The 14,781-nt window shown below is 37.6% G+C and overlaps 1 protein-coding gene across 1 annotated transcript in view; it reads right to left on the bottom strand.

The window, feature by feature from the left end:
* Window positions 1-893: 893 nt before the first annotated feature.
* LOC128243427 (importin-4-like) overlaps window positions 894-14,781 on the bottom strand; it is a 47,183-nt gene continuing 33,295 nt past the window's right edge. The window contains exons 16-25 of the mRNA XM_052961209.1: window positions 13,322-13,433; window positions 12,761-12,951; window positions 12,215-12,381; window positions 11,325-11,518; window positions 9,885-10,058; window positions 9,476-9,684; window positions 8,865-8,997; window positions 8,256-8,360; window positions 5,956-6,025; window positions 894-3,272 (exon numbers count right to left, since the gene is read on the bottom strand). Of these exons, the coding sequence (XP_052817169.1) occupies window positions 3,115-3,272; window positions 5,956-6,025; window positions 8,256-8,360; window positions 8,865-8,997; window positions 9,476-9,684; window positions 9,885-10,058; window positions 11,325-11,518; window positions 12,215-12,381; window positions 12,761-12,951; window positions 13,322-13,433 (1,513 nt within the window). The 3' untranslated portion in view covers window positions 894-3,114. The remainder of the gene's footprint in view (window positions 3,273-5,955; window positions 6,026-8,255; window positions 8,361-8,864; window positions 8,998-9,475; window positions 9,685-9,884; window positions 10,059-11,324; window positions 11,519-12,214; window positions 12,382-12,760; window positions 12,952-13,321; window positions 13,434-14,781) is intronic.

Below are 14,781 nucleotides of genomic sequence, written 5' to 3'. Positions count from 1 at the left end.
GTGGACAATAGAGGGAGTGAAACATGACGCATATGAGTAGCTACACAGAATTTTTATATGTAAAAGTTGCAGCATTGAGCAGTGAATGGATTTTACACAGATTTATTAAGAAATCACATTCCTCATGGTTTTGTACGCGCCATTCTTGTACAATGTACACATGCCAAGATAATGTACAGCAAAAAAGTAGCCCAAACATACATGTACCTGTACAAAACCTCAGATATCAAGCTAGTTGGCACAGTGTAGCTGTTGTAGTTACAGGAAACCCTATTGTCAAGATTGCTTACCACCAATGATTCACCTTAGCTAGGAATCAAACCAGAAACATGTATGTCTTTAAAATATTTGGGTGCGCTACCCATCATATTTACCAGACATCTCACGCTCACTTTTGAATATATGAAGGTATTTCACTTGACACAAATATTAGTGAAGACCCTATGCAGAGTGCTAGTTTCTATAAGTTCATGAATAAGACATACTGGTCGGTCATATTTGTGATCTTTACTGCTCGACTTGAACTTTAAAAAGGGTTGCACAGACATTCACAGCATATTGGGTTTGCTCCTGCCATGCTGGTTTCTTCATGGTCACAAATGAGGCTCACAGGTCCGACAGTAGGCGTCTGTGTCAGGTTGGCGACTTCTTGGACTGCTTAAAGGATTATAAACTATTCAGGATAGAAGTGCAGTTTACTACATTTCATTGGAAACACAATCATCTTTCAGGCAGTAAAATGACCTTGAGACCTTGACATTTGAATAACTTAGGTGGAAAAATGATACCAGCTCCACTTTGTTTTCTACCAAACCATAAGAAAATATTATTTCCTTTTAATTTAATAATATCAAATTTCCTATTTAGACATTATATATATCAGACAAACACAGTTGACCCTTTCAGCAAATTTATTTCCTTATTATTTTTTTATGTACACATACTGGCTATGTATGAAATAGAGCATGTCAAATCTAGCATACGGAAACAGAAAACATGTCTTTTTTTAAACAAATTTATATCTTTAAATATGCGAACACTTTTCAGGTATGATAATTGAAACTATTAGCTTTATCACATAAATCAGTCAGTTTTGCATTCACTTTAAATTCATAGTAAAGCTTAAAATTTAAAAACTGTAAGAAACTTAATTCTGAAAACCAACCCAATAAAGCAATTAATACCCACATCTGCCACTTAAAGCAACTTATCCCTAATGTTTATGGGCTATAATTCTATAATACAAGAGTGCTGCGACACCAACACCAATGCTCCTGTTGTTTTCCAGTCTAACAGAATGGCATAACTCAACAATTATGAAAGCTGGAGTTATGGGCCTTGCTTTTAACTCTGGCAAAATGTGTAGTAAGTTTCATTTGAATATCTCGAACATTTTTTGAGTTCAGGCCAAGGTTAAATTTTTTGCACACCAATGAAAATTAAAGACACAGAGGCTATAACAATACCTTTACATGTTTTCTTTACAAAAAGAAGACAAGCTACCCGGTAATAGGAATGGTAACTCTAAGCAACAAAACTATAAACAAACTCTAAGCTGGAAGCTTTCATAAAACAAAGACAGCAAAAGGATTTTCAAACTACAGTAACAGATGTCAACAAAAACACATGTGACTTAGTCAGCAAAACTGAAACCCGTTAAGGAAAAAGTGACATTTGTTTGTTCCTTAAACATAAAGAATCACAGTTTTTCAACAGACATGACATCCTATTTTGGTTCTCTGCTTGGGAAAATCTAAGTCGGCTAGAACATAAAAATTATAAAGTAAAACTGCATTGATTAAGAAGAGCTCGCTGGCTCCGCCCTTTTTAATCACTTAGATGTTCTAACTTTAACATATAGATATTTTCAGCTACATATAAACATGATACTTTGTTTAATTGTATACATTGGGATCAGTTGCTTTCTTAATCCGTTCATTCAAATATATCTCTGTTTTTCTTGATTAAATTTTTTGTCTCCAAAGGAATCATTTTTGCTGACATGTCATTTTTAAAATATCATAATTCATAGCATAAGCGTCCATAAACCAATAACTTAAAGTCATAGTTACTAAATGTATTAATATTGCACAATGATTATAACAAAAATACATAATGCTGAGAAATTAAAACAATTCTTTATAATGTGTAAATGCCAAAATATTGGGTACTTCAGTAACTCTCCAGAACTTCTTTTTCTATGGCAAATAATGGTCTCAATTATAACTTCGCATTAAATACTCATCATTTAATTTATTGTTAAACAAGGATATAAATATAACAAGTACATAATATAAATTATATACATGTATAGAAAACCATTCACCTAGAAAAGAAAGAAACTCTTGAAAATAAGATGACATGATTAATAATAAAAATCTGAACAATTACAGTAAACGTATACATGTATAATCAACTTGCAGCTTAGTTTAGGTCCTGAACATCATATGGTAAAGAACAGTTTAATTTAACATATAATTAGTGTAATACAGCAGAGTTGCTTATATCGAGAGCTCAACCTCAGCAGGGGGTGTAAATCCCATTAATGACTTACGTGTCTTGCATCAAGCCCTCGTTATGTCAATAACTCTGGTTTAAAAGGACCACATCACGCAAGACAAGAAAACAGAACAACTACATGCTTATAACACAAGGTATGATTAAACAATACAATGAAATGCCAAAACAGATAAATGACCAGTCAAGGTGGAAAGTGAGTACAAGATAAAAACGAAAAAGATGTAAAAGTAGAAGTTTCTTATACATTTATATATATGTATAATAATGTCACTTAATTAAAAGCAAACAACACAACCACGATAAAGGAAAGCTAATTGCTAGCAAGCACCACTCCACTCTTTGTATGGCTGCTCTTTTTTTTAAACAGAATATGATGCAATACAAAATTTCAAATCTACAATTAACTGGAAGACAATTATGTCATGTCATTAATTTCAATATAATTGCACGAATTTTTACTTTAATTCAAATTATCAAGACTCACATTATTTTGTTGACAACATTTCATGGAATAAATCTCAAAATTAAAATTTTAATACTTTTTACAACTTTTTCACAGACTGAAATTGTTCCTAAAACATAAGTGTTCAAGCATCATGAATTTCCATTAACACAGTGGCCGTTGACCGCGGATAGGCATGTGTCTAGTTTTGCTGACATATCGGGGGTGAGGGAAGTCTTCAGATTCCGGAAAGCCTCAGGATATTTCCCTGCCACATCCTTTACAAAGTCTATCGTCAATTTTTCCACCTCTGAAAAGAAATTATAAAGAAAATGTGAAATAATGATCTGTTTCCGGGAAACCGCCTATCGCCACATACAATACTGGCACTGCGAAGTTTTGCCTGGATAGTTTAGTGACCAAATTCACAACAATGTAATGGCTATTTGAACTATCCATCTAAAAGAACTGTAATGCGACGAAACCAGGTTTTACATATGGGCAACAAGTAATTATAGCCAATTAATTTCTTGTGTGAGTTTGGTAAAGTAGCCGCCTTTCTTTTTACTTTTATGACAAAGAAACATAACTGAAATTACATATCTCATGTTTTTGGTTTCGCTGCCACATCCATGCTTAGGTTCATTTGAATTATCTTTTAACTTTTTTTAGCTGAATTTTTCATAAAAAAATATGGGTAATAGAATGGCAAAAACCGGGTGGGCAGGCAGGCAGTAACAATTCTGCGTTAAAAGTTCTATTCCATGTCATAAAGTCAATAGTTTTTATCCAATTGTTATACAATTTTGTTAGAATACTAGTCTACATGTTGTCTTGAACAATTATGAATATGGTTCACCTCAGGTCAACCACAATGTCACTTGGTCAAATATTTGGAAATATTTTACCCATAAAGTCAAAAGTTTTTGTCCAATTTTTACGAAACTGAGTACTTTTCTACAAGTTGTCGTGAACATCTGTGAATATTGGTCACTAGGTCTTATCTTAGAAAATATTTTTCCCCCAAGTCATAAATTTCATGACACTTTTATCACTATCCATCATTGCTTACTTAAGTTATTAGGCAGAAACCAATGTTTGATATTCACCCATGTTCTGTATGATAACAGAAATCTCATTTTGACCAAGACTTTTATTGACAGCAATGGAAAGTGTTACACTATAAAGGCTTTAAGCCGCAAATCATTGTCAAAATCACATAGTCAAATTAGGATTTGGCGAATTAGATGTGTCACCTTGGGAGCACAAAGGTTAGTATGACCTTGACCTCCTCAAAAATCAATAGGGGTCGTCTCCTGACCATAACCAATGACCAATATCAGTGCATATCAAGTTTAAAGTCATTCAAAAGTAATAAATTAGAAACGAAAGTGGATGACATTGTGGGAAAAAGTAATCGCTGTGTGTCTGCCATGCTTAGCAGGCAACCAATAATCACAAAGGACCACACAATAATACAAGAATACCTAAATAAACTGCAAAAAAGGTATAGGGCTTATTTTGATCTTCACCACACAGCACTTAACACTAGCTTCATTGTTGGATCAATACATTCTGAACAAGAGCGGTCACAGACAGCTATATCCCCCGCCTCATGGGGCATTTTTTGTAACGAAAGCCAATCAATGGTAGGGTAGTTTCTCAGGAACATAACAAATGCGTACAATTAAGAAAGGGCAATAACTCTTTCATAAAAGGTCAAATTGCAAAAGCCTGACAATATGCGTTGCATCACTTTATAGTCATAAACGTAAGGAGTTGCGAAGAAACCAATTTTAAATGTAAAATAAGCAAATGGCAATAACTCTTTCAAAAATGGTCAAATCAGGAAAGCCCAACAATATGTGCTGCTTCACTTTATGATCATCAATCTGTGAAAGTTTGGTAGAAATTGCAGGAAAAACGAAAAAGGAGTTGCGAAGAAACCAATTTTAAATGTAAAAAAAGGGCAATAACTCTTTCAAAAATGGCCGAATGGCGAAAGCCCGACTATATGCACTGTGTCACTATATAGTCATCAATCTGTGAAAGTTTGGTAGAAATCGCATGAAAAACGTAAGAGCAGTTGCGAAGAAACCAATTTCAAATGTAAAAATAAACAAACGGCTATAACTCTTTCAAAAATGGATAATTACAAAAGCCCGACAATATGCGCTGCGTCACTATATAGTCATTAATCTGTGAAAGATTGGTAGAAATCACATGAAAATCGTAAGAGCAGTTGCGAAGAAACCAATTTTAATGTAAAATAAGCAAAGGGCAATAACTCTTTCAAAAACAGTCGAATCGGAAAAGCCAGACAATATGCGCTGCTTCACTTTATGATAATCAATCTGTGAAAATTTGGTAGAAATCGCATGAAAAAAGTAAGAGGAGTTGCAAAGAAACCAATTTTAAATGTAAAATTAGCAAAAGGCAATAACTCTTTCAAAAATGGTCAAATCAGGAAAGCCCGACAATATGCGCTGCTTCACTTTATGATCATCAATCTGTGAAAGTTTGGAGGAAATCGCATGAATAATGTAAGAGGAGATGCAAAGAAATGAATGTGGGCCAGACGGACGCACACACACGGAATCGCGCCTACCATTACAGGGATGTGATTGACCTGGCAGCCGGAGGGCTGAACTTTTTTGGCCATGGGTTTATGGGACGCTCTTTGGGTCAAAAGCGCACTGCTGTAGAAGAAAAAATGTCTTTTTAGAAGCTCTATTGAGGGCTCTCCTGACTTTAAATTTGAAGCAAACTGGAATATTAACTTAAACAACTGAAAGCAACCAAATAAATTTTTTTAGGTAAATTTTTTTTTTTTTTTTGGGGGGGGGGGGGGGGGGGGGGGGGGTCTCTTGGGCCATAAGATCCGCGGACAAATCACATCCCTGTATTACTATATCCCCTTCATTTCCATCCTGATAACGACAGGACATACACCATCCATGAATCAGACAAAATGAAGTCAAATCATTACCCACCTGGTTTGAACTTGTCTGTGCCCAGGCAAGATGCAATGGCCTTCAAAATCTCAGGAATCCCAGTTATAACCTGAAAGCAATACAATCACACCTACAATATCTACAACAAAAGAAAAACAAAAACACTAAATTGCTTGTATCAAACCTCAAAAGAAACATTTATAGTAATGTTGAAGCAATAGTGTTTATTTGCTTTAGTTATGTCAATGAAAGAGTAATTGTGATGTCAATTACAGTAATGTCGAAGAAATGGCTGTGGTAATATCAAACAAATGTCCATGATAACTTCTATTAAGAGAAATAAATAGATATGCCAATGTCAAAAAATAACAATATCAAAGAAATTGTTATGGTAATGTCAAAAAAATAGCCATGTTTAAAGTAAGGAAGGGGATATCTGTTTTCCATAAAAGTAATGACATATTAGAAGATTCTACAAGTGAAGTTACCAACTACAGACCTACCTGTTGGTTGCCCTGTAATCACAGATGGGTGAGGCACCTTTATTGCATACCCATTGGTTTGTGTGTGAGTGAAGAGGGCTGTAATGCATACCCATTGGTTTGCCTGTGAGTGAAGGGGGGCTGTATTGCATACCTTTTGGTTTGCCTATGAGTGAAGGGGGGCTATATTGCATACCTTTTGGTTTGCCTGTGAGTGAAGGGGGGCTATATTGCATACCTTTTGGTTTGCCTATGAGTGAAGGGGGGCTATATTGCATACCTTTTGGTTTGCCTATGAGTGAAGGGGGGCTGTATTGCATACCTTTTGGTTTGCCTATGAGTGTAGGGGGGGCTATATTGCATACCTTTTTGTTTGTCTATGAGTGAAGGGGGGCTATATTGCATACCTTTTGGTTTGCCTATGAGTGAAGGGGGGCTGTATTGCATACCTTTTGGTTTGCCTATGAGTGAAGGGGGGCTATATTGCATACCTTTTTGTTTGTCTATGAGTGAAGGGGGGCTATATTGCATACCTTTTGGTTTGCCTATGAGTGAAGGGGGGCTGTATTGCATACCTTTTGGTTTGCCTATGAGTGAAGGGGGGCTATATTGCATACCTTTTGGTTTGCCTACGAGTGTAGGGGGGGGGGCTATATTGCATACCTTTTTGTTTGTCTATGAGTGAAGGGGGGCTATATTGCATACCCATTGGTTTGCCTATGAGTGAAGGGGGGGCTGTATTGCATACATTTTGGTTTGCCTATGAGTGTAGGGGGGGCTATATTGCATACCTTTTGGTTTGCCTGTGAGTGAAGGGGGGCTGTATTGCATACCTTTTGGTTTGCCTGTAAGTGAAGGAGGGCTGTATTGAATACCCGTTGGTTTGCCTGTGAGTGAAGGGGGGCTGTATTGTATACCTTTTGGTTTGCCTATGAGTGAAGGGGGGCTATATTGCATACCTTTTGGTTTGCCTATAAGTGAAGGGGCGCTATATTGCATACCCATTGGTTTGCCTGTGAGTGGAGGGGGGCTGTATTGCATACCCGTTGGCTTGCCTGTGAGTGAAGGGGGCTGTGTTGCATATCAGTTGGTTTGCCTGAGAGTAAAGGGGGCTGTATTGCATGCCTTTTGGTTTGCCTGTGAGTGACTGTAGCTGTATTGCATACCCTTTGGTTTGCCTGTGAGTTAAGGGGGAGAGGGGCTGTATTGCATACCACTTGGTTTGCCTGTGAGTGAAGGGGGGCTGTATTGCATTCCAGTTAGTTTGCTTGCGATTGACTGGGGCTGTATTGAATACCCTTTGATTTGCCTGTGAGTGAGGGGGGGCTGTATTGCATACCATTTGGTTTGCCTGAGTGCAGGGGAGGGGGGGGGGGGCTGTATTGCATGCATATCCTTTGGTTTGCCTGTGAGTGCAGGGGGGGGGGGCTGTATTGCATACCCTTTGGTTTGCCTGTGAGGGAAAGGGGGGCTGTTTTGAATAACCATTGGTTTGCCTATGAGTGAAGGGGGGCTGTATTGCATGCCTTTTGGTTTGCCAGTGAGTGAAAGGGGACTGTATTGCATACCCTTTGGTTTGCATGCGAGTGAAAGGGGGCTGTTTTGCATACCTTTTTTCATTTGCCTGTCAGCGAAGGGGGATTGTATTGCATACCCTTTGGTTTGCCTGTGAGTGAAAGGGGGGCTGTAATGCATACCAGATGGTTTGCATGGAATGAAGGGAGGGGCTGTATTGCATACCTTTTGGTTTGCCTGTGAGTGAAGGGGAGCTGTATTGCATACCAGTTGGTTTGTGAGTGAAGGGGGGCTGTGAGACACCCTTTGAGAACAGGTGGGTGAGACAGCTGTATTGCCTACCTGTTGGTTACCCTGTGAGTACAGGTGGGTTAGACACCTGTATACAGTCAAATTCTCTTCCTGGTCCTCCTTCAAAGGCAGACACTTGATTATTACTGGCGTAACCTGAAACAGTAACATGTCTCTTCTTATTGCATGCATCAAGCTTTATCAAGTTATCTACAACATACTGAGATCTTTATCAAGTTATCTACAACATACTGATATCTTTATTCTGATATTAACAGAACCACAGAAATCTAAACAAAGGCCAAGGGCCCCAGGGGAATGAGATTATGTGTACACTGGAGTGTCTGCCATACATGGTACTTTTAACGGAACCACATTGGGCTAGCTCTTAACAACATGGTAATGGTGTGCACTTGAGAACATAGAGGTGCTGGGTTCAATACCCAGTAGGGACATGTACAGTCTCATTTTCCCTCAAAGGAAGGACTATAATGATGCCAATACCTGGGACCTATCAGGAGTTTAAAATCCCTACTACAAAGCAACAACATCTACTAAGACCTGCGTTAGACTGGCCAGGCAATGGGAAGCATGTTCATTTGCTTACGAAATGAATATGGCATCTAAAATTAATGCAAAAATATCTCAAATCCAACCTACCACATCTACTGGGACCTGTGCAGGGCTTGCGAGGGTCAACCTACAGGTGGCAGCACACACGTTGTCAATAACACGCCCGTTCTTCTCATTGCCCAGAACACCAAACAACAGCTTCAACACCTCTGGGATGTGCCTGCAAAAAAACGTTTTGTGCATTTGGTTAAAAAAAATTCTAATCTTAACAATTTTGAAAGCCAAACTGGTCAAAATTTTATTTATAAAACGTTATGTATTTGGCATTCCTAAGGCTAAAAGTGAATTATGTTGGGCTGTTAATTTATTTGTAAATCTAATTTAAGTAACAAATGCTTGTACCAGCCATTCAATTTTAAAAAAATAATAATTTCCAAGTCATGAAGAACGTTGCAGGTAACCCAAGAAGTTAATGTGCACAGACTGACATGCGAATACCAAGAATGTACACAGAGTTTTTTCATTACATGATTATAATGGAATGTATGTGCACCTTTACCCTCTAGTTTCTGAACACAGTGGGACATCTGAACACTGAGGGATTACACACAGTAACTCAGCATTCCATCAGCATTATGAACTATTATTCATCCGGTGTTTTACACGATAAAATGTTTTTGAATGTATGTGCCACTTACCCGTGTAATTTTTGAGCACAGATGGACATGAGCACCCCGAGGGAGTACACAGAGTTGCTGCGTACTTCGTCATCCTCATCGCGGATCATCTTTATGAACACTGGGTACAGGGTCTCCGCATACATGCTAATGGAGGGGCCCACAGCGTCAATAGTCTCACCTAACGTCCCTACAGCAAATGACTTTTCTGCTGTTGAACTGGTCTGTCTCTGAAATGACCCGAATTCAGTTTATAAGCAAATTCATTCCTCAGAGTGAAGGGTTAGTAGGTATTAGGAGGTGCCCCGTGGTGTTTAAGATGAAAGAAATATGTGTGTATACTTAACTTACACTTCTATTTACTTATATAAAAGATTTCACCAGCTTGATGATTATGTTTTTACCATTAGATCAAAAACAGTTCACTCACCATTCTTTTAAGCAGGTCTGGCAGAAAACCGGCAAAAAAGGCGAGGAAGTTTTCCCCTCCTACAAGTTTTGCCATGACAGGAATCACATCGCCGGCAGACTCGATCAACATGCCGTCAAACTCCGCCTGCTCATCCTCTTCCTCCTCCGCTTCCTCACCGCACTGACACGCCACCTGGAGGCCAGAAAATAATCATTATTCTGTAAAAAACTTAAATTGATCAAAAAATGATCATTCCAACTACTATTAGCCAGGGTTCGAATTTAGACTCGCATACTCGCAAAATGCGAGCTACATTTGCAAATTGCGAGTGACTTTTATTCAAGCTCGCAAAATTCTGCGAGTGGCTTTTTCTAGACCACAAAGTATTAAAAGGAAAGAAGAATAAACATGAACTTAACTCCCCTACGTAGTCGAGTGTAAACAGCCTATAAATGGCATGTTTACACTACCAGTATAAAGAAGACAGTACGGAGTCACGCTCTAGTAAGTTTTCAAAAATAGAACAAATGTGGAAAAGACCGAGTTTTATCTCGAATCTTTCCGGGATGCTCCGAGGCGTGCATAATACAAAGTGAATACAAATGACGTAATCACCTAGCTCAATCATTGGATAAATTTAGCGCTTTCGCACACTATATGTAAACCCCATCAACCTTTGTATATATTTCCGCCGAACTGTCAAAGTATAGACGCTACATTTACTGTTGCTTTATTTACTTTAAATTTATTATGCTATTGTTTTTAATACTTACAGACTTAATGAAATGTGTAGCGTGCTTGCCGAATCGGTATTACCCGATGGCGAGGGTAAATATACAAAGTGAACAATGTCAAATTATTGGACGGCTTTGTTTTCAAAAAGTGGCCAGCATCTGATGAGTCTTTTTGTACCCCCCAAAATGAATAAGCCATCAAAAAGTTCTAGTAGTCGAGTCACGTTAGATTGAAACTGACAATATTATAAGGGAATAAAGCAAATTATAAAATTGCAAGTTGATTTTTCATTTTGCGAGTTGCCTCAAAAAGCACTCGCAAAATTTTGCGAGTGCTCCTCAAAGTTAAATTCGAACCCTGTTAGCATTTTAGCCTCCTCTCCTCAATAAAATGCAGCTAATTGGAAAACAATTGGTGTGCACATCAATAAACATAAAGTCAGTGACATATTACTCATAGCTTTTGATGGATCATCTCTGAAGAAATGTGCTATCAACAGCAAAATGATCCTTTGGCAGAAAAAGCAACAAAGAAAATGCCAGGTACTGTGCTTCATTAGCAGGAAATAAAAAAATACCATATATTACAAAAGTGTTATCTTTTTTTATTCACTTTGTTATCAACTATTTTAATCAAATTTCTTGCAAAAATCTGTGAAATAAAACATGCCTGCATAGGACTCATCTTTGTTGAAAACATCATAAATGTCAACTTTGTTCTTACCTTGTGAATGAAGATGAGTTTCATCTTGGTCAGTATCTGGTCAGTGGCTTCAGGCACTTGGAGTACGGGCTGACCAATCTTCTCCAGAATATCGTGAATGACGTCAACTGTTGACATGACAACCTCACGGTCATCGTCCTCGGAGATGATTGTCAGGAATTTCGGAACCAGTGTATTTAACATTCCCATTAATGCTGACAGGAAAACATATAACATTTGAGACATCTTAAATAATATATTTTCAATTCAAAAAGAAAAATTCTTATTACAACCAAGACAATAATATATGAAAAAAATATAATAAAAACAAATGCTTCTACACATCAAAATGAAAACTATGAGACATTTTTTCAGGGCTATTCCATTTTAGCATATAACCCCTTGGGGGAAGGCACTTTTAAATTTGTGCCACCCCCCTACAGAAGTAAATTTACCCTTTTGGGGTCCAAATTAGCGAAAAAAGACCCATCCCTATAATAATAAAATAATTGCCTTCGCCCTGTGGGTTAATTGTTTTTCTGGAATAGCCCTCATCAAGACAATCAACATTAATCATATCTTTTATGGCTGTTTACTTGAATATTCAGAGACAATAACAAATCACAAGCTAAAACCAAATACCAAACTAACACAAGAGCACTCCAGGGGGATGCTAAGGGTTGTCTGTTTTTCTCAGTTTACCAACTCTGACAGCAGATTTAAGCATTTATACATATTTTTGTGAGACATATTTTAGTGTTTTCCAAAATCTGCCTGTGTATCATATTTTATGATAAAATGCTTGACCAGTTTTATGTTAAGTTATGGCCAACATATGCTGACTTCAGAACCATAGCTAGGACTAAACTTAGTACACTTATTTTAAAAACAAATATATAATAACTGCTTACCAACTTGAGAGTTTTGGACCTCATGTCCAGCTTTGGCCACCTCATGTACACACACACAATACTGGCCCAGGGCGCTTACGGCCCCTTTCTTCACACGAGAGGCTGGATACTCTAACAAGGAAAGTAACTCTTGGTAGCTCTCCTCAAGATAGGGCAGGAAGGCGGTTCTGAAAATGTAGGATATAAATTAATGAAGTGGAAACAAATCTTATTTCTGGTAATGTAAAGCCATGGTTTAGTAATTTCCATCATACATGAGGGCGAGTGCAGGGTCAAATTCTCCATAAGTATGGGCATAAAAGTTGCTCTATGAATAGATTTATTGCCCATGGCCATATCATCCATGTAAGCATTTTGCACGTAGATTCCCACGATGCCAGACATGATTTATCCAATACCATAGGCCCAAATACCTGGCATTCAATGCAATATCGCCCATGGACATTGCAGGATCTTCTTTCCATTCCATTTAAACAATTTCAACAGAAATTCCTGCATAAGCCATCTACTCCAGTAACATGATAAGACTATCATATTTCAACTTACCCAGCATTCAGTGCAATCTCGCCCATGGCCATTGCGGTATCCTCTTTCTCTTCCATGTATGAATTTTCTACCGAAATTCCCGCAATGTCGGACATGTCGCCATCTTCTTCCTGTTCCTCGACCTCGATGTCAACCTCTGCATCGAACTCAGCATCATCAAACAGGAAACTGCTCTCCTCCTTAACATGGGCCTGTAAGATAGCAATATTCAATTTTAGGGGAAAGTTACAAATGAATCACTCACTCATAGTCATATATCAAGCCTCTAAAATTCAAAATCATCAAACAAAAACCTGCTTACCTCAATAAATCATATCTAAATGCTAGTTAAAATACTAGTTTGGCCAAAATAAACAGAAAATTCACATGCTGATTAAGAAAACGAATTAAAAAAATTACAGTACCATATTCATATAAAAAAAATCTGAAAACTGTCGTGAGATTTCGCAAAATGCTTTAAGAGTTTTCACATCAAGTTACATAATATATAATTTTGAAGGACTTTGAAACAATGTCCATTAGGGATTGTAATCCATAAGAGGGATTCTAGACACTAGTTACCTTGACCCCCTCGTTGGAACGGAGAGAAAGGAGCATGAAGTGCATCATAGTCTGCAGGTACTCTGCGATATCTCCTTTCAACAGTGTGGACAGCGCCGCAAACAAACCATAGCTGGGGAGGGAAATAATGTGCAAGACCTACAATCTGTACCTGGTTGAGGACACAGTAACCTATTCACTATTTGTGGTATTACTGTTTGTCTAAGGTTGTTTGTACATGGTAATATGTCTAAGAATGCAGTTTTTCTAAGGCTGTTTGGCGAAGGCAGTTTGTCTCAGGTTGTTTGTCTAAGATTGTTTGTACATGGTTGTTTGTCTAAGGTTGCTTGCCTTAGGCAGTTTGTCTAAGGTTGCTTGTCTTAGGCTGTTTGTCTATATTTATGCTGTATCAATGCTGTAGGGCATAAAAGCAAACTCCATGAAGAGTGCTAGCTTCTTTGTTCATACAGCATAAATGCAAGAAAAAATGTTATCAATGCTTATATTTACATTTATATTGATATTCATTACAATTAAAAATTACATGTATCTTCTGCTATTGTGTTTTTGTTCTTAAAGATAAATAACAAAGAACATATATATGTATAAAAGAATAGTTGATATTTGTAACATTGTATATCATTGGTTAAATGACGTCCCCCTTATCCAATTGGAGCGCAATATTGAAAAAAAACATTGACTTCATAATCCTTTGCAGGTTATACAAAATGAAGGTAACAGGGTTCGAATTTAGACTCGCATACTCGCAAAATTCGAGCGGCATTTGCAAATTGCGAGTGACTTTTATTCAAGCTCGCAAAATTTTGCGAGTGGATTTTTTCTAGACCACAAAATGTTAAAAGGAAAGTAGAATAAACATTAACTTTGCTACAAAGTCGAGTGTAAACAATCTATAAGTGGCACCACTACCAGTTAAGAGACAACAATATGGAGTCACGCTCTAGTAAGTTTTCAAAAATAGAACAAATACGGAAAAGGCCGAGTTTTATCTCGAATCTTTCCGGGGATGCTCCGAGGTGTGCATAATACAAAGTGAAAACAAATGAGTTGACATGACGTAATCACCAAGCTCAATCATTGGCTAAAATTAGCGCTTTCGCGAACTCTCGTAAAACCCCATCAACCTTTTAATATATCCGCTCAACTGTCAAAGTGAATAACCTTCCGATATATTTTATAGTCCAAAGCATCCATGCTACATTTACTGTTGCTTTTATTTATTCTAAATTTATACTGTTATTGTTTTTAATACTTACAAACTTAATCAGTTAATGAAATCTGTAGCGTTCTCACCGAATGGGAATTACCCGATGGCGAGGGTAAATATACCCCCCTCAAAGTGAACAATGTCAAATTATTGGACAGCTTTGTTATCAAAAAGCGGCCAGCATCCGATGAGTCATCCGTACCCCCCTCCCCACCCCCCCACCCCCCCAAAAAAAGAATAAGCCAACTACAAT

Source organism: Mya arenaria, chromosome 8, assembly GCF_026914265.1.
Source record: "Mya arenaria isolate MELC-2E11 chromosome 8, ASM2691426v1".
NCBI lineage: Eukaryota > Metazoa > Mollusca > Bivalvia > Myida > Myidae > Mya > Mya arenaria.
This window is presented reverse-complemented; position numbering and strand designations above follow the sequence as displayed.